We start from the raw sequence: 18,620 nt of genomic DNA, 5'->3' as shown, positions 1-18,620 counted from the left end.
GTATCTCAGAGAAAGAGACTTTGGATGTATAAGGTGCCTCTATGTGGTTAAACAGAATATTCTTGTCAAACTTCTATCAAGACCAACAATCTTATGAAGTCAAGGAAATCAAATACCCATGAAGACTGGGAATTGCAAGAGTGACAGGGCTAGCCTGCTTTTCTTCAGGGGGTTGGGTGGGTGGGAGGAGATCTGCTGTTTGAAATTTACCTGTTGTGGAGTGCTGTGCCAGGGATGTGAGCTTCTCTTTTTGGAGGAAGGTTTGATTTATTCCAATTGATCCCAGCAACTATCCACTAGAACCAGATCTTTGTGTGTGTGTGTGTGTGTGTGTGTGTATTCACGCATATAAAGGCTGGAAGTCAAACTTGGGCATTGTTCCTCAAAAGTTATCCACCTTGTTTTTGGAAACAGGATTTCTCATTTGGTCTGGAGCTCACTGAATAGACTAGGCCAGCTGGCCAAAGAGCTCAGGGACCCACCTGTCTTCACATCCTAAGTACTGTGATTACAAGTCCATGCCAGGCTTTTATGTGAATTCTGAGGATCAAACCTTGGTCCTTATGCTTGCACAGCAAGCATTTTACTGACTCAACTATCTCACCAGCCCAAGAACCAGAGAGCTTAGTCACAGAAGAACAGATTTATTGACAGACTTGAATTTTGGATCAGAATGACAACTTTGACCATGATAGACCCAGTCACCCCCTCTTCAGAGCTGTAGGTTTGGGAAAGGTTGGAGTGTGGTTCATAGAAAAGTTTGGGCTGGCTCAGCAAAGAAACAGAAGACAAAGCCCGGCAGGCTACAGAGCAAGCACTCTGTCCATGGGAGTCATACCAGCTCTACTCTACATGAGCCTCATTGGACCTGTGCTTCCCACTGCTCAGAAGGGAATCTGTTGCATTCACTGTCTCAAGCTCTGCTCTCCTGTTATCCTGGATGGATGTGTTGGCTCCAACTTACTAGAATCAGAGCACAGATGGGAAAATGAAAAAGAAAAAAGAAATCTGCTCACTTCCAACCTAACAAACTAATTTGGGACTCAGTTCGATTTAGCGTAGTCCTGGGACCACCAAGCTCATTATGACTTGGCATTTTATATTTGCGGAGGCGATTCTAATAATTTATTAATCCTTTCGTGACCTGAAGCTCCAGATTGAGTTTGTGAATAAAACAAGAGGCCAGAGCTGATACTGGCTTGAACTCTCCTTTTCCCTCCTCTCATATAAACAGGTAAGAAAAACACTGCAATCTTTCTCTACCAATAAAGATGAAGCTTATGAATAGACAATGGACCTGTGGGGAGATAATAGGAAGAAGCATAAAGAAATACGTCCAACTTGGGCAGTAATCAAAGGCATGCAAAGTGCAATAATAAGCCATTTTTAACTTGTCAACATAGAAAAAAGTGAAACAAGTAATTTTTGCATCCTCACCGTTGTTGGGAAGGTGTAGATTGATCTGGCTGTCTGGAAGGCAATCTGGTCAGCATCAGATGATGATCTTATCTTGGACGGAGAAACCCCATTGTAGGAATTTATAGAGATGTACGTAGGTGGAAAATCCCACACAGAACCATCCCTTGCCACACTGTTTATCACAGCAAGGCTAGTGGCAACCTCGACTTCACATGGGAGATGGACGCTTGGTGGCTGGCACTCCAACACTGATTATAAAAACCTGGAGTGTCCTTTTACTGAAACCCAGAAAGGATGAGGTACATTTAGACTCTGGTGCAGTGGGCACATGGCAGAGCCTGGTGGTAGTAAGTCCTATGTTCAGTTCTCATCAGCACAAAACAAAAACTATCTGCAACCATGTAAAACAAAAGCAACTACATAAAAAAGTTGTTGTTTTTTTTTTTAAAAAGGAAGGGAAACTGGAAACAGTTTACATACACCTATGTGTGCACAGCATGAGTTTTCGGGCAACTTTTCTTCTCTTCCACTTTCTGCAGTGATTTTGTTGTTTCCACAATGCTCTGTTTCAGTAAAGAACCACTGAAAGCAAAATAAATAGCAATTACCTTCTTCAGCTTCAAGGTCAGAAACATTCCCCTCCGCCACATCCTTCTCTTGGAGATAGCTCAGCACAAACTGCTCGATGTCCTCAGCCGTGGTGCTAGCCTCACTAGCTGCTGGCCTCTGCCTCCCCTCCTCTTCTAAACTGCACTGCTGGAGTTGCCCAGCAGAATCCGAGTCTGGGAACCAAAGTGCTGAAAGAAAACATTATCATGATGACCCTGGTCACTGGTGACAGGCACTCCCACTTTATAAGTCGATTAAGCTCTCTGGCAAGACTGGCATGGCTCTGAATGACTCAGACACTGACTACACCCTGGAACCCGGCCCCAGCACTCCAGTCAGGTGTCTGACAACTTGCTGTTTTTCAGTGGCTTTAGTAGGTGAGACATTTTCCTAACTCAGAACTCTTATATACATTGATACACATAGCTCTCGAATAGCCAGAACACTTTCTTTACATCTGGCTAATTCCAAATCACTTCACAATTTAGAACAACCAGAACGTTCCCAGTAAAGCCATCCCCTGCACAGCACAATGCTCTTCCCCATGTATTTTGCACTGTATTTATTTGTGTGTACTGTTTGGTATGTGAATCTTCACCATGTAACTTGTGACCCTAATATGTCCACAGCATAGCGTGGGACCTCAAACACTGAAGAATGAAAACCCATAAAACTGGAGAAGAGACACAAATGATGTAACTCTGAGGACAAGATATACTCTTTACTAGAAGACTTCTCTCTTCTCACTTGGGACTATAACAGAAAATGCTCCAGTGCCTCTGACATGTCACCACAGAATAAACTTTAAGCCATTCCAGTGGTTTTCAGTTGTGCCCTAAGGGGCTATAGGCCTCTGCAGAGATCATGACGGGAAACCAGGAGGCAGCAGGTCAGGGTCAGTGTGCAGTGTCCACCAGGGCCTACATTCCTTATTTGACTACAGCAGTTCTAATCTTAGCTACTCTTGGATACTGAGGCCCTTCAAAGTCTTTAATTAAACAAGACTCTTAATACTTAAAGACTAAAGCAACAACACTTCCAATCTTACAGCTGCTGGTCAGTGCCCTCCCTTCTGCAGAGGACAGGTCAAAGACCTGTCACTTTTAGCACCTGCTAATCTCCTTTTCATTAAGGAGCCATTGCCCAGAACCAGAGTAGCAAAAAGGAGGTGACAGGTTCAGGCACCTGAGACTCTCATGGAGCAGATGCTTGAGAGGCCAGTGTCCTAGCCACTATGTGGAAGTTCTTACACAGAGTTAGTTATTTAATTTAATTTTGAAGACAAGGCAGAGACCCATCTGCCTCTACCTCCTGAGTGCGGGGTGTAGAGTTGTGCTAAGTGTGCCGTTTCTTCAGTGTCCCACTCCCAGGAATAAATTACACTCTAGGGTGCTGGTCCCAAAAGCTTTAGTCCAGCCACAGTACTTCTGCTGCTTGGAGTCCCCATTGCAGATTATTTCTACATTCAAAGCTGGAGTCAGATTGGAAAATGTCTTTGCTCACAAATGGGTTTTAAGCATATGAAAAGAAGCTCAACCTCATTCTTCATGCAAATTACAACTATAATAAGGTGCTATTTTCCTCCTATTGGATCAGCCAAGATCAAAAGCTCAGTAATAAGAAAGTATGGGTGAAGGTGTGGCAAAATTGGCACTTTTACATTGCTGAAGGAGCTTAAATTGGTACAACCTCTTAGGAGAACAATTTGATACTCTCAATCAAAAATTTAAATGTAAAACTCTTGAACAAGTATTTCTTTTAGGAATTTATACTGCTGCTATACTGAAGGCAAAAGACAGTGCAGCAAATGTAATTTGCGGCAAGGGCTGAGAAAGGACTGAAATGCCACCCGAGAAGGGGCTGGTCAGACTTGTGCCGTGACACAGTGGGGTGTGATGCAGCCTTGTGTGCATGGGGTAATCCCCAATCCCCAATGCAGACTGTGACAGGAAGACTTCCTGGTTCAGCCCTGCTGGGATGGTTCTGCTCTCACTGGGGGCGCCTGCTGCTTTTTAGTCAGTGCATATGAAGCGTGCATGTTCAGAAACTCAATGCCCTAAAACATGTACCTGGTTCTTTCATGACTTTTCAGAAGTTCTTTGAAAGGAACATCCATTCTCATCTTAAAAGAAAGGCCATCAGTTAGGCAATCTGATGACAAACTGAAATGCTAGCATCAAGTGCTGCTGTCATCTGTGAGTGAGCATTAATTTTATGACTTACTATTCAAAATGCAATCACATATTGAGTTGTTTCAAAACTTGTGGAAAATCCATCTTCAATTTTGTTTTACACCCCCACCCCAATACACAATGTCCCAGACACCTCAACTATCCATACTTTCTTTTCTGTAATGTGGACCCCACCCTTCTACTTCAATTTTAGAAAGTGCTACATGGAATGTTTTGACGTTCCTCCTTCAGATTACCAAAGACAACAGAAATCTAAGAAAATTCAAATTCCAAAATCCAAATGTGCTACTTCCTGAAAAGACACATTTCCTATGCTTTAATTTTTTTTTTTGTTATTTGATGTATATGAGTGTTTTGCTTGTGTGTATGTGTCTGTGCACCATTTGTGTTCTGGGTGACTGCATTAGTAAGAGGAGGGCATCAGATACCCTGGGACTGGAGTTACAGATGTTTGTGATTCACCATGTGGATGCTGGGAGTTGAACTTGGTCTTCTGCAAGAATAAAAGTGCTCTTAGCCCTGAAAAATCTCTCCAGCTTCCTAAGCCTTTTTGTAAAATGTTTAAATTTTAAGATGAAATATAATCTAGTTCCCCAATGTAGCAGAGATGGGACATCTGGGCCACAGAAGCTGGTCCCAGTCTATAATGTCTAAGTAGTCAGCTGCCTTAGTTGGAGGTCCAAGCCAGTCTAGACTTGTGTGGGTTTGGTTCACAGCTGCTTTGCTAGTGACTATTAGCACAGACAGTAGTTATGGTTAGGATCTGAGATGCCCCCAAAGGCCATGTCCCTTAGCTAGCAGTGTTGTTACTGTGAGAGCTAGGACCTGGGTGGAAGAAATAATGACTGTAGGGTCTATCTAGGAAGTCCCGAGTGCCATGACATGAAAAGTTTTCTCCACTATGGCCCTTGACCAAAATGCATCTACCTTCTTACCACAGCTCTAAAAAGCAACAGAACAGGTTGACTTTGGGCTAAACTTCTGAAACCACAAGCCAGATAAACCTTCCCTCCTTTAGGGTATTTTAGCCTAAGCTACTTTGTCATGGTTTTTGAGTGACTGCAGTCCAGATCAAACTTCTTCTCTTGGCCTATGTGCCCAGTAGGACCACCCTATTTCCTGTTTAACCCTGTATTAAACTCTCTACATTTTCTCCAAACACTTCATTCCACATGTGAATGGTATTCACACCATTCTGTTGATAGTATTCTTAGAATCATAGAAAAAGTGCCATAGCCATGCCCAGCCTGGCAGCCTCCTCTGCCTTCAGGACACAGCCTTAATGGTACTTCCCAGAGAGGCCCTCCCTGACCGTGCAACTTAGAGTAGCCTATCCCTGTTTCTCCTTGCATAAGGTTTTCATTTCCTTCAAAGTGCTTATCAGCGGCTCCCTGAGCTTGCTTAATGCTTTCATTACTTGCTTATCATGTCTCTCAGTAGCAGGAAAGTTCCATGTTTGTTTATCTTGTTCACTGCTGTGTTCTCACTACTTAGTGTAGCACCTGACATATAGCAGGCATTCTTTATGGGTGAAGCAAGTGTTCACGCTGCCTGTGAATGTTCATGAATGAACAAGTGAACACGGCAAATGTCACCTCAGAGCAGAGCAAGTCCTTGTCCCAATTGCTTCTCTTGAGAAAGTTTCTCACATGATCTTGTCCTTTTAACCTGATAGAATGAGGTCAAGGACCTTTCTTCTGCCTCAGGGGCTATTAACAGCACTGGAGATATGTTCTTTGGATAAAGGCACCAGAATATAGCTCGGTGTTTTTCATTCAATGATTAACTGTCCAGCTGAGGGATTTATTTATTGATTAGACATGGTCTTGCTATATAGCTCAGGCTCGCCTTGAATTCACTATCCTCCTGCTTGAGTTTTCCTGGCAGCTGGGATTATAGGTATGATCCTGCTAACTCTGGCTTTTTTTTTTTCACGGTGCAAACTGTGCCATGTTAATGGTGGCACAACAGGATCAAAGTAGAGAAGAGACAATTAAGTCAACTTGTACAATTAAAAGGTTAAAAGGAAGGGCTGGAGAGATGGCTTATTTGATAAGAACACTAGCTACTCTTCCAAAAGGACATGGGTTAGCACAACATGGTAGCTTACAGGTATCTGTAACTCCAGTTCCAGGGGATCTGACGCCCTCTTCTGGACTCTGAGGACACTGTATGTATGTGATGCATACTCCTGTTCCAAAAAACAAAGCAAAGCAAAACAAAACAAACAAACACCAAACAAATCTTAAAAAAAAAAAAAGTTAAGAATGGTCATAATGACACATTTAATCCCAGTACTTGGGAGGCAGAGATAGCACAGCAGTTAAGAACACTGGCTGCTCCTCTAGAAGGCCCAGGTCTAATTCTGGGCACCCACATGGTATCTCACAAGCTAACTTCAGTGCTAGGAGATATAGCGCCCTCTCCTGGCCTCTTCAGTTACCAACTAGATACAAGTAGGCATAAAAACACATGCAGGCAGAATACTCACATATATAAAATAAAAATAAATGTTTTTAAAAGTTTTTAGATTACTGCTGTCCAGTATGGTCCACATGGCTACAAAAACCAAACAGAATTAAAATTTCAATTCCCTACTTGATATAATGGTTCACACCTGTAATTTCAGCACTTGGGATGCTGAGGCAGGAGGAATGCTGCAAGTTCCAAATTTAGGCTATATACTGAGTTCCAGGGCAGCCTGAGTTGCAGAGTGAAATCCTGTCTTTAAAAAGTCTCCAAACCAAAATATTCAATTCCCCAGTAGTTTTAGCCACACATGGCTACTGGCTATTGTACTGGGCAGAAGAGACAGAACATTATCATCACCAGAAAAATCTATTAGCGGGTTAGGGATGGAGCTCAGAGGTAGAATATCTGCTTAGCACATGTAGGTCCTGAGTTCAAGTCCCAAAGCCAATCACTACCCAAAGAAAGAAAAGAAGGGAAAGGAAAGGAAAGGAAAGGAAAGGAAAGGAAAGGAAAGGAAAGGTTTGGTTTGGTTTGGTTTGGTTCTGTGTGCTGCTACAGCTCTCTGTGGTGGAACACTCTCTGCTGCTCCTGGTCTCCACTAGCAGACACTGCGAGCTCGAAGAAGCACCAGTAGCAGCATAGTAGAGTGAAAAGAATAAACTAGCCACAAATCCAACTTCATCCCCTATTAATAATGTGACCCTGGCTAAGCAGGTTCTCATTGAGCCTCAGTTTTTATTTGTAAAATAAAAAATGCTAGCCTATATGGTTTATATCCCTGTTATAGAGCAGGGCTCAATAAATGGTAGAGATATTCAAAGTATAAAAAATAAACAATGGAGCCCAACAATCCCCTGTGGGGTTGGAGGGACCACCTTTCCAATGTTCTCCATGGTACATTCATGAACATGGAATAAAACAAGAATAGGAAACCAGGATCCTGGCTATCTCAATTGGCATCAAAAAGGGCTTTCAACATACCTAATGCTGCCAGCAGAGCATACAGAACACTGACAAAGGAAGCAGCTCTTTTATCATAAAATTGGTCCAGGGTGGCCAAGACATCTTGAACCACATCTGCTACCAAAGGAAGCAGGCTAGCATCTGAGTTCCGAAGCATGACTTCTAGGACTTTTGGGGTATGAGGGTGCAGAGCGAGGTGACGCAAATTTAAAGAGATCCCATTCACCAAATAGTCTGAATTTTGATTGATCAGGTGCTGTACAGAGCTGTAGCCGCAAGCGTGGCAAATATCTACCATGGTGCTAGTAGCTACTTGACTAATGAGCAAGGTCTGGTCTCCAGCCTTCTCCAGTACTGGATAGAGAGCCGACATCAAAAGCAAACGGAAGTCTTTTCCTAATGCATAAGCAAACTGGCCAATCCCTTCCAACTGAATGCATATCTGCCAGATGTTACTGTTCATGGAGCAGATAGTGGGACTCGGCTTTGACAGGGCTGGAAGAGGTACAACTTGGCAGGTGTGGATGCCAGCTGTGACAGCCTGGAGGCCTTGCTGCTTCATCATCACCTCCTCCCCTTCCTCAGATTCAATACAGGTAATCAAGTACCAGTTTTCTTGGCTTGTGTATTCCTCTAGTATAGATTTCACAATCTCTCTCAATTCTTCTGGGCCTGTGCTTGTGCTTGTACATTTGTTATGAATATCTTCTACATCCAATCCAGCAGCCCCTATAACCAGTTCATTAAGGATCATGGCAGCTTGCTTCCGATAAACTACAGATGTATGGTACAGTTCCATAAAGTGATCCACAAGCAAATACAGGTCTCCATAATAACCCAGGAGCTGACAGATCTTCCGAAGGAGCAGGAAGATCCTCTCGTCAGTGAAGCATCGGAAGTATCGCCTCTGGACTCTGCTCCATGGCCGTGCAGCTGAGGCCTCTGCAGAAGCATTCAGGTTGTCAGAGTTCCAGCGCCGCTCTTCCACCATCTTGACATCAGCCACCTCTAGCTCCAGTACTTGGATGAGGGCTCTGGAAAGGCGCTGCACGTGGGCTACAGAATTGAGAATCACATGTACTTTGGGGCCCAACAATTTCAGATACCCGAGTAACAGGGAAAGAGTAGAGAATTTGCCCTGATCATCTTGTGTGTTCATCAGGCGGGGAAGAGATGTGGCCAGTGAATGTAGGCTTTCTGACAAGATGTCAGCCAAAGCTCTGCTGCCCACTACTACTTTCTGATCTGCAAGACACCTCAGCACTGTATTGCACTGGGCCTGAACTTCAGGACTTTCATCATTCACTAGGCCAACTAACACCTTCAAGAGGGGACCCGTGGATTCAACCAAGGACTGAGTGCACTTCAAAAGCAGGACCTCCACAAACTCTACCAATTCCAGCCTCACCTTCCAGTGTGGGTGAACAGAGACACAGTCAATTATCTTTTTAATAAGGATGGCTAACTTGTCACCAGTGCTTTTCACCCAGTCTGCTTCTCTATGAATCATCAGGGCTGCGACTCTGTGCTCAACTGCAGGCTTTGCTTGGGCCTTTGGGATCCTTGTGAGCTGTTCATCAGCCATGATGAAGCCCACTGTCTTGGAAAAGACCCTTAGGGAAGACACAACAATGCTGTGACCTTGTTTAAAGTCTCCTGTGATGACTCTGGTCAGTGTAGTTGAGATCCCAGGTAAGAAGGATGCCAGTAAATCCCCCAGCTGCTGCTGCTCCAGTCCATCCAAGGGCCTGGGGTGGTCCTGACAATCACACTGAAGGAGGAGAACCTGTAGACACTGTAAGGCAGCAATTTTAATCTGTTTTGACTTCTCCTGCTCTGCCAAGCCCAACAGTAAAGACACAGCAAATCCTAAGCGAGGCAGAATGGAGGGCTCATAAAAAGTCAGAATGATGTCCCCGTAAGCTGAGTGCATTAAGGTGCTAAGTCCCTGGATCACAGCCAATTTCAATTCCTCTGACAAAGCTGCGGGTTTCTGGGAGTTGGGAGAGTACAGACAGGCTGAAAGTTCCGAGAAGAGCTCCTGGAGAAGCTCCTGCTCTCTCACACATGTTGAAGAGAGGACAAAGGTGAGACATTCCACCACACTCTGCACCAGACGTTCTCTTTTGGGCCCTGGGGTCTTCAGGGCAAATCGCAAGGGAAAGAGAATGTACTGTTGCAGTTCCTGAAGGGCAGTGTCACTTATGGCTTGTAACTGTGTCTGCAGATGCTCCACATTCTCCACTGTCTGGGCCTTTGTGAGCTGAACACAGACTGGACGTAAGACGCCAAAAGCTTCCTCGGGAGTGTCAAACACCGCCATTGTACAACTGCCTTCCTCTCACCAAGGAAACATCCTGCAGGCTAGAGGAGAGAAGCTTCTCAGTAAAAAGGGTCAAAGCAAATACAAAGTGAAGGTCCATCCATCCAACATTTATGGGGCCCAAGTGCTAGGCACTGCAAAGGGGAACAAGGAAACTGCAAAGAACTGGCTCCTATTGTTGGAGTATCCCCAGCTTAGTGAGAGATGTAAGCATATGCTACAGTCTCTAGGGATTAGGATAGACCTAAATGTAGGTTCTAAGTGAGCAGGGAGGAGTCATATCCCAGGGAAAGCCAGAATTGAGTTTCACAATGGCATGCCTGACCAATGACCTGGGTTCTAATTCCAGGGCTGCTGACAGAGGCATATACAGAGTAAAACAAGCTGTCTTAGTAAGTCAGTGTAAGTTTTCATGCATATACAGACATACAGACAATGTTTCTAGCACCTGAAAAGACTTTCTTATGTCCTTTACAATTGATTCCTCTTTCCTCTACCTCTCCTCTGTCTGTCTGTCTGTCTGTCTGTCTGTCTGTCTGTCTGTCTGTGTCTCTCCCTCTCTCTCTGTGTCTCTCTCCTTCTCTCTCTGGAGATTCCTTTTGCCTGGTCTTGTCACTGAGAGACTTTAAGTGTGGTTGGGAGGCTACGATCATCTTTATGTGGATAGTAATATGGAGGAAGGATCAGAGCTGGGTGAGGCTGACAGCAACACAAAAGGAAGAAGAGCGTGCCCAGAAGGAAGGAAATCAGGAGTGTATACTGGCACGGACATCATGGGGGAAGAGATTTCAGCAGCACCGAGAGCCAGATGCAATGCAGGAAAGCGAGGAGACGGGTCTAGAGGTCATGAAGAGGCTGAACAGCTTGATACCTGAAAGCTTTTCTTTGCTGTGAGGAGAGATTCAAATTCAGAGACTGATGATGAACCAAAAAGAATAAACAGAGCTTGAAGAGAGAAATAAAAGTCTCAAACATTCCCTTTGGGAAAACAGAGCAGCACACTGGGAGGACACAAACCTGTGGCCTAAGGGTACAAAGGATTGAGCCAAAGCTGGGGACTGTAAATGTCTAACACTGTGAACTGCTGGCACTGGGTGAAGTGATCACCTCTCACTGGATTAGGATCATCTAGTCTGTTAGGTGAGCTTGCACTTTTCTCCTTGGCTGTCCGTCTCTATCTCCATGAGTGAGTACTTCTAAATCCAGTGGCCACAGGGCTAGCAGGCCAGAGGAGCACGGTGTGTGCATGCGCCAAGACTCCGCCATTTCAGAGCTGTGCTGGATGGCACCTGAGAACCAGGTAGGGCTCCTGCACACCATCAGATACTTGGGAGTCTGGCATCTGGGGTTCCACAGACGCTGTGAGGAAGGGTATTTCTGGCATCTGTGGCTCTCATGAAGCCAAAGAAAGGATTCTAAGCTTCATCTAGATCAGGAAAATGCCAAATGTGGATGCCACAAGCTTGGCTGAAGACCAAAGACACTCCCCTGGGTACTGGCTTACACACTATCTGTGGCATCTCCTGTCTGAGGTACAACACTGGATTAATGAGTAGGAAAGGAAGCTAACTGCAGTCAGAGACAGGAAACACAGTTCAGACTCCTGAAGGTGGTGAAGCTTACCTGTAGTAGAACTACTACTAGAGGCAGATGAGAATTTAAATAAAAGGACCAGTTAAAAAAGTTCAAGTACACAAGAAAAGTTATTTCTTACCATTAAAACTATGATTTTCCATGCCCTAAAAGTCCTCTTGATGAAATAAAAATGACTAGAAAATGGCTAATTCCTGAGACCCAGTGAGTGGCCTGGAAGGGCAAGCAGCACTAGCTTAAACCTGAGCAAGGGGCTCTGCAGGTAAGGTGCTTGCTGTGCAATACACCAACCTCAGTTCAACCTTCTCCGAGAACGACACGAGGAAAGCCAGGCGTGACGGCATGCATTGGGGTAGAGAAAGGACTGGGACTGGCTGACCAGTCAGTCTAGCCTGATTGGTGAGCTCTAGGTCCTCATGAGAGCTTCTGTCTAAACAAACCAAACTTGTGCACCCACATGCATGAGCACCTCTCCCCTCATATTCAGAACCATAGACAGACGTACAAAAACAGACAAACAGACAATCACAATAGAGATCTGAGAAAAAGGAATTAAAAAAAATAAAACAATGGCGTTTTTTTCTCTTAGTGTAGAAAATTTTCTTCAAATAAAAAGCTCAAGTGGATATCTAGCATATAACACATAAAACTCAGAAAAGGCTGAGGTTAGAGCAATGGCCTGGGGGCTCTATATCTCTTTTAATTCACCTTAGGAATTTTAGAAAAATAACTAGGGGGGGTGGGAATCCCTCAGGGTAGCAGACCCCAAGCTCAGACTGTGTATGGACATAGGCCTAATGAAACAGAAGGAATGGCATGTTCAGAATGGCTTCCTGTGTCATTTATGACCCTCACTCAAGCTAGAAGCCTTGAGATCTCTGCTTGCTTTCATTTACCTCTTAATCCCACCATTCCTTCAATTTCACTGCTTCTACTCTGTCAATGCTTTCCCAAGGCAACTTCATGTTGGGTCAACTATGACAGCCCCACCTCACCCTTGCACCCCTTGTCCTGTGTGCTGGCCCTTCTTGAATTCACACTTCAACTGACAACTTCTCCCTTTTCCTACCACTTCTAGCATATACCTCTGTATAGTACTGAGAGGCTACAGTTGAGCATGTGTGTCTTACTACTTTAGACCAGAGCTCTGGGAGTATAAGGGCAATCCCATAATCCCATACCTAGAAGTAATTAAAGGCCTTGGCAGGCATTCAACATCTCTACAGATCCTTATATATCCTGCTCTCAGGGTAGAGTAGGATATGACAGACCAACATTCTTACTGATGGCTGAAAGTCAAATTACAAATGAAGTGTGTGTGTGTGTCCGTCTGTCCTCAAACTCATGGCAGACCTTCTGCCTCAGCCTCTGAGGTATTTGGATTAGAGGAGTCATTTCTTAAAGCATTCAACACCTGAGGGAACAAAGAAGACAAGTGGCTTAATAGTGAGAAGGAGGAGATGCTCAAAGTGAGTAGATCTCCAGCTCCCCGGCCTACACAGGTTAGAGCTGTCACTGGAGAAAAGAGGAAACACAATGGTCTAGAGACAAATCTAATCTAGAGAAACACCAAAATACAAGATCTTGGAAAGGCTGTTGCTGAGACAGAAACCAAGAGATAGTTTGACGTTCTTTAAAGCTAGAGTAACAAAACTGGAGGTTTGCTCTCAAACTTTAAACACATGGTTGGTGACCCAGTTCAGTCTCTCTTTAAGTTCAGTCGTGGCTCCTGTGTGTGATAAGTCTCTGAGAAGACAATATTATATGGAACCACTAGTAGACTTTTTATATACTCTCATACGTAAGACACCCCGGAACACATGAAGAAGCAAGACCATATAACTGACACTCCACAGGAAAGACAGGAAAAGCAGACCACAGATAACCAAAACAGCTGAGGCTCAAAAAAACAAGACTAACCAGGCAGTGGTGGCACACACCTTTAGTCCCAGCACTTGGGAGGCAGAGGCAAATTAGCCTGATTTATATTGTGAGTTCCAGGGCAATCAGGGCTACTCAGAGAAACCCTGTTTTGGAAAAACCAAAAACCAAAAATAAAAAAGATTAACACAGTAAAGAAGCAAAAGAACACTCCTTTTCTTTCTCCCATTTTTAATTTAAAAAGATAGGTAGGTAGGTAGATGGATGGACAGACTATGAGTGTAGGTCAGTGGAGAACAAGGGAGAGCTGGCTCCCTCTTTCTACCTCTCAGGGCAAGCACCTTTACCCACTAAGCCATCTTGCTAGACCTATTTTTCTTGAGGTACTTCTCTGTTTATCTGAAGGTATTACTTACTTATTGCTGCCTTCTTTTTAATAAGTGATTTAAAAATATTAAAGCTAAAATTAGAATTAAGAATGGTCTATGAATTCAATAAAAGCTAAGCTGAACTCATTTAATTATACTTAAAAGTTGACTGAACAGATATTGGTCCCAGGACCAATATTATTATTATAATTTTCTTTATTTTAGGTATCTTTGGGGGTGGGGGCAAGGTTTCTCTGTATAGCCTTGGCTGTCCTGGAATTCACTTTTAGACTAGGCTGGCCTCGAACTCAGAGATCTACCTGCTTCTGCTTCCCTAATGCTGAGATTAAAGGCCACCACCACCTGGCTAGGTAGACTTTAAAATTTTTTTTCCTTTTGTTTTTTTTTTTGAGATAGGGTTTCTCTGTGTAGCCCTGGCTGTCCTGGAACTCACTCTGGAGACCAGGCTGGCCTGGAACTCAGAAATCTGCCTGCCTCTGCCTCCCAAGTGCTGGGATTAAAGGTGTGCACCATTATGCTTGGCTAAAATACTAATGTTTTCACTAAAAAATAATTAACTGCTAGTAAATCCTTATAGGACTGCAATCTTTGCACTTGGAATGATGAAGTAGGAACAATTATGAGTTGAGCCTGGGCCACACAGTGAGACCTCATAACCAACTTTACTTTAACCATATGAAACAGAACCAAAACTTGAAAATCTTTCTTTTTTTGAGTAAATGTCCTCTCTCCCTTCAAATAGAGCTAAGAAATACAGTATCTATCACTAAGAACACACTATAAGGTTTAGCAGCAAATGAATTTAGCAGCAGGTAGGATTGATGTGGAAGACAAATCAATAAAAACTGCCCAAACTCAAGCCAAAAAAGAAAAAAGAATCGTAAGCCAGGTGATAAAGGAACCTGGGGGATACTGAAAGCTCTCATGTGCGAGTAAGGCCCAGAAGGAAGAACATTAAACAAAGCATGACAGAAAGGTCCAAAACAAAGCAAGCAATGCACAGATCCAGACAGTAGCAAATCCCAAGTTTACTAGGGCGAGAACTTATAAAACTGAACATAGTTGTTCTGTTGCAAACCAAAGGGAAAGAAACAGAAACTTTTTCTTGCAGTGGTGTGGAGCTTCTTCTGGCTTCTTATCTTCCTCTTGCTTCTGTCTTAGTGCTGGAGTTACAGGTGTGTACTACCATGCCTAGCCAACATGGAAAATCTTAAAAGCAGAAGAATAAGATTGACAGATGGCTTCTCAACAGCACGACCCAAACCAGAAGTGACTAGGGCAATCTTTTTAATGGGCCAGCTAACAAATAAGAACTTTGAATTTTATTTCAGAAATGAAGACATGCCTTGGGGTATATCTCAGTGGCAGAGAGTCTGCCGATCAGGCTGAAGGCCCTGGGTTTTAGACTAAAATCTGAGGGTTCATTGCTGTCAGGATACACTACAGGAAAAAGGAGAGTGGAAAAAATGAACCTAGATAGAAGCATGGAAAGTTGGGAGAATGAAGGAGATGGAGCTGGTCACATACACAGTGTTAAATGGCACATCAGTAACCGGTGATCTTGCAGTTTACATGGTATGAAACTAAAACGGGATGGAGTTCAGTGCTCTGGGAGTCTACAAGTGCCAGAAGCTGCAGATAGTTTGTACTGGATACACTGTATTGAGAGGTCAAACACATGTCAAAATCTAGAGGATGTGCTTTAAAGGAATGGTAAACAAATACCCTCCTTACAAGGGCAGTAGAAATAGGATAATATTCCTGATTAATCTGAAAGAAGGTGAAAACGGTCATGTGGTGGTAGCACACGCCTATAATCCCAGCACGTAGGAGGCAGAGGCAGGCAGGTTTCTGTGAGGTTTTGAGGACAGCCTGGTCTACAGAATGAGTTCCAGGACAGTCAGAGCTACACAGTAAAATCCTGTCGTGGAATAAGAAAAATGGGGATTGGGGGTGAAAATGAAAAAATAAAACCAACAATGAGCCACTTAGAAAGCAAATAGTAAGATGGCAGACATGGCCCAACTAAAGCACACGAATTCAGAGCCTCTTACAGCAATGCTACTGACATTTTAGCTGGGTGATAATTTGCTGATGGTGGGCTGCCCTGAGAATTGTTGGGTACTTAGCAGTTTTCTTGACCTTTTGATTTTAGATGCTATTAACATTCTCACTGCTTTGACAACTAAAAATGTCTCCAGGTATTGCCAACTGTCCTGTGGAGGCCAAAAATCATTCTGGGATAAGAACCACTGAGAAAGTCCACACGATCCCAATTAAAACCCCAGCAGGACTTTTCTAGAAAGTTAAGTCAGTCATGGTGGTACATGCCTAAACCTCAGTACTAGGGAGGCTGAGGCAAAGTATTCTGAGTTTGAGGCTATCTTGGATTATACAGTAAGACTCTGCCTCAAAACAAGTAAACAAGCACACACTAACAAACAAGAAAGGAATGTGCTTCTAACTGATTATGGGATAGTAAAAGACACAGACTATTAAAGACAACCCTGAAGAATGAAACTGGAGAACTCACCTTATCTGATTTTAAGATTAATGTACCTGGAATAGTATGCTCACTGCATACTGACATAAAGAAAGACATATGTACTTCTGGAAATGAATAAGGTCTAGAGTTAGTATCCTATATAGAACACAGTCCAATGCTGTACATACTTGGCAAAGGTGATAGTGAAATGCAGTGGGAAAGACAAGGTTTCTCCATGTAGCCCTGGCTGTCATGAACTTGCTTTGTAGACTAGACTAGCCTCAAACTCAAGAGATTGGCCTGCCTCTGCTTTCCTAGTACTTAAGAGTGTTGAGGTGCCATCACGCCTGCTCAAGAATGACCTTTTCAACTAAAGATGTCACATCACTTGGCTCTCCATATGAAAAAATATATAGTCATTTCTACTTATCCAAGGGAATGTCCTGTAAGATCCCAATAGGTTCCTATGACCAAGAATGTATTAAACTCCAGATACACTCTTCTTTTTCCTACAAATAAGCTTTAATTAATAAAGCAGGCAAAAAAAAAAAAATCAAACAAGAACAAAACAACCCAGATTAGCAACAGCAATAATAAAAATGTGTGACTGTAGTCTATAAGAAGTGAGTACGTCTATGAATGTGCCCTCTATTAAGGACCACATTTGGATCACCAACTTAACACAACCTAGAATCAGCTGGGAAGCGAGTCTCAGTGAGGGATGTTTACATGAACTTGGCCTGCAGTAATGTCTGTGGAGGACTGTCTTGATTGTCATAAGTGATGTGGGAAGCCAGTCCGAAAGTGGGTAGGTAGCATTATTCCCTGGTTTGAGGCCTAGACTTTTTAAGAGTAAAGAGAGCTAGCTGAGGACTAAGCATGCAGGCATTCATTTCTACTTGCTCTTGAATGTGGCTATGATGTGACCAGTTGCTTCAAGTTCCTGCCACTGTGACTTCTCTGCAGTGATGGGCTATAACCTGCAACTGTGAACGAAAATATACTCTTTCTTCCCTAAAGGGCTTTTTTCCCCTCAGTGTATTTTATCACAGCAACAGAAATGAAACTAAGAATATTTTTGAACCATGAAAGTCTGAACTGTAGATTATGGGGATTTCTTTCTCTCATACTATATTTAAATATAGAATACAAAACAAAGAAAAATCCCCAAAGAAAACAAAGAACAATACTGTGACTTAGAAGTAGGCAAACACTTCTCAGGGTCTTACGATGTAGCCTGAGGGGCCTTAGCCTTCTTGCTTTAGCTTTTAGGGCACTAGAATTCTTGGCGTAACACCCAGTCAGCAAACTTCCTTAAACAGTACCTGAAAGTCTAGCATTTATAATTATAGCCTCACATTTATAATCCCAGTAGCTGGGAGACTGAGGCAGGAGATCTGTCCTAAGCTCAGTGCCACCATGGACCCTACAGTGAGTTTAAGGCTAGCCTGGGCTACAGAGTTAAAACTATCATAAAACAAAACAAAACGATTCCTCAAACACCAGAATATTAAAACAGAATACATAAAAGAAAAATAAAACAAAAACACCCTGATGTATTGACTATTACAAATAAAAAATATTCATTGAAATATACTACTAAAAGCTGGGAGGATGGAGAGATGGCATAGCAGTTGAGTATTTATTGCTTTTACAAAGGTCCTGGGTTTGAGTTCCAGTACACATATGGTGGTTCACAACTACCTGTAACTCCAGTTCTAGGGAACCCCATTCCTTCTTCTGGCCTCTTGGGCACCAGGCACATGTGTGGTGCACATATATACATGCAGTCAAAACACTTAGACACATAAAATAAATTAAATAATAATAAAAACTGGGTAGAGTGGTGTACACCTTTAATCCCAGTAGTCAGGAGACAGAGGAAGATTCTCTAAGTTTTGAGGCCAGCCTGGTCTACAAGTAAGCAAGGCAGCTGGAAGTACATAGTAAGACACTGCCTTAAATAACCACAACCACCACCATTACTGTGTATACACCAGGGGGAAAAAGGAAAGGAAAATAGTAGATGCTGGCAAGGATATGAAGCAACACAATCACTCAGGAAAGCTCTTTGGCAGTAGCTAATTCTACAGGAAAACAGGTGTGCTCCATGATCTAGCCACCCCACACTGATAACACACCCAGCAGAAACACCTATCAAAAGATGTGTGCAGGATGATAACACCCACTGTCAACCTGGAATGGACGCTACCAAATGTATACCTATGGCTAAATGGTGTTATCATCTCTCAATGGACTGCCATCCAGACTAAGGTTTACCACAGCCAGACATC

At 43.3% G+C, this 18,620-nt stretch overlaps 1 protein-coding gene across 1 annotated transcript in view; it reads right to left on the bottom strand.

The window, feature by feature from the left end:
- Tti1 (TELO2 interacting protein 1) overlaps window positions 1-18,620 on the bottom strand; it is a 47,290-nt gene that overhangs the window by 17,552 nt on the left and 11,118 nt on the right. The window contains exons 2-3 of the mRNA XM_028786581.1: window positions 7,674-10,019; window positions 2,028-2,216 (exon numbers count right to left, since the gene is read on the bottom strand). Coding sequence (XP_028642414.1) covers window positions 2,028-2,216; window positions 7,674-9,978 — 2,494 coding nt within the window. The 5' untranslated portion in view covers window positions 9,979-10,019. The remainder of the gene's footprint in view (window positions 1-2,027; window positions 2,217-7,673; window positions 10,020-18,620) is intronic.

Source organism: Grammomys surdaster, unplaced genomic scaffold, assembly GCF_004785775.1.
Source record: "Grammomys surdaster isolate TR1022 unplaced genomic scaffold, NIH_TR_1.0 125561, whole genome shotgun sequence".
Classification (NCBI taxonomy): domain Eukaryota; kingdom Metazoa; phylum Chordata; class Mammalia; order Rodentia; family Muridae; genus Grammomys; species Grammomys surdaster.
This window is presented reverse-complemented; position numbering and strand designations above follow the sequence as displayed.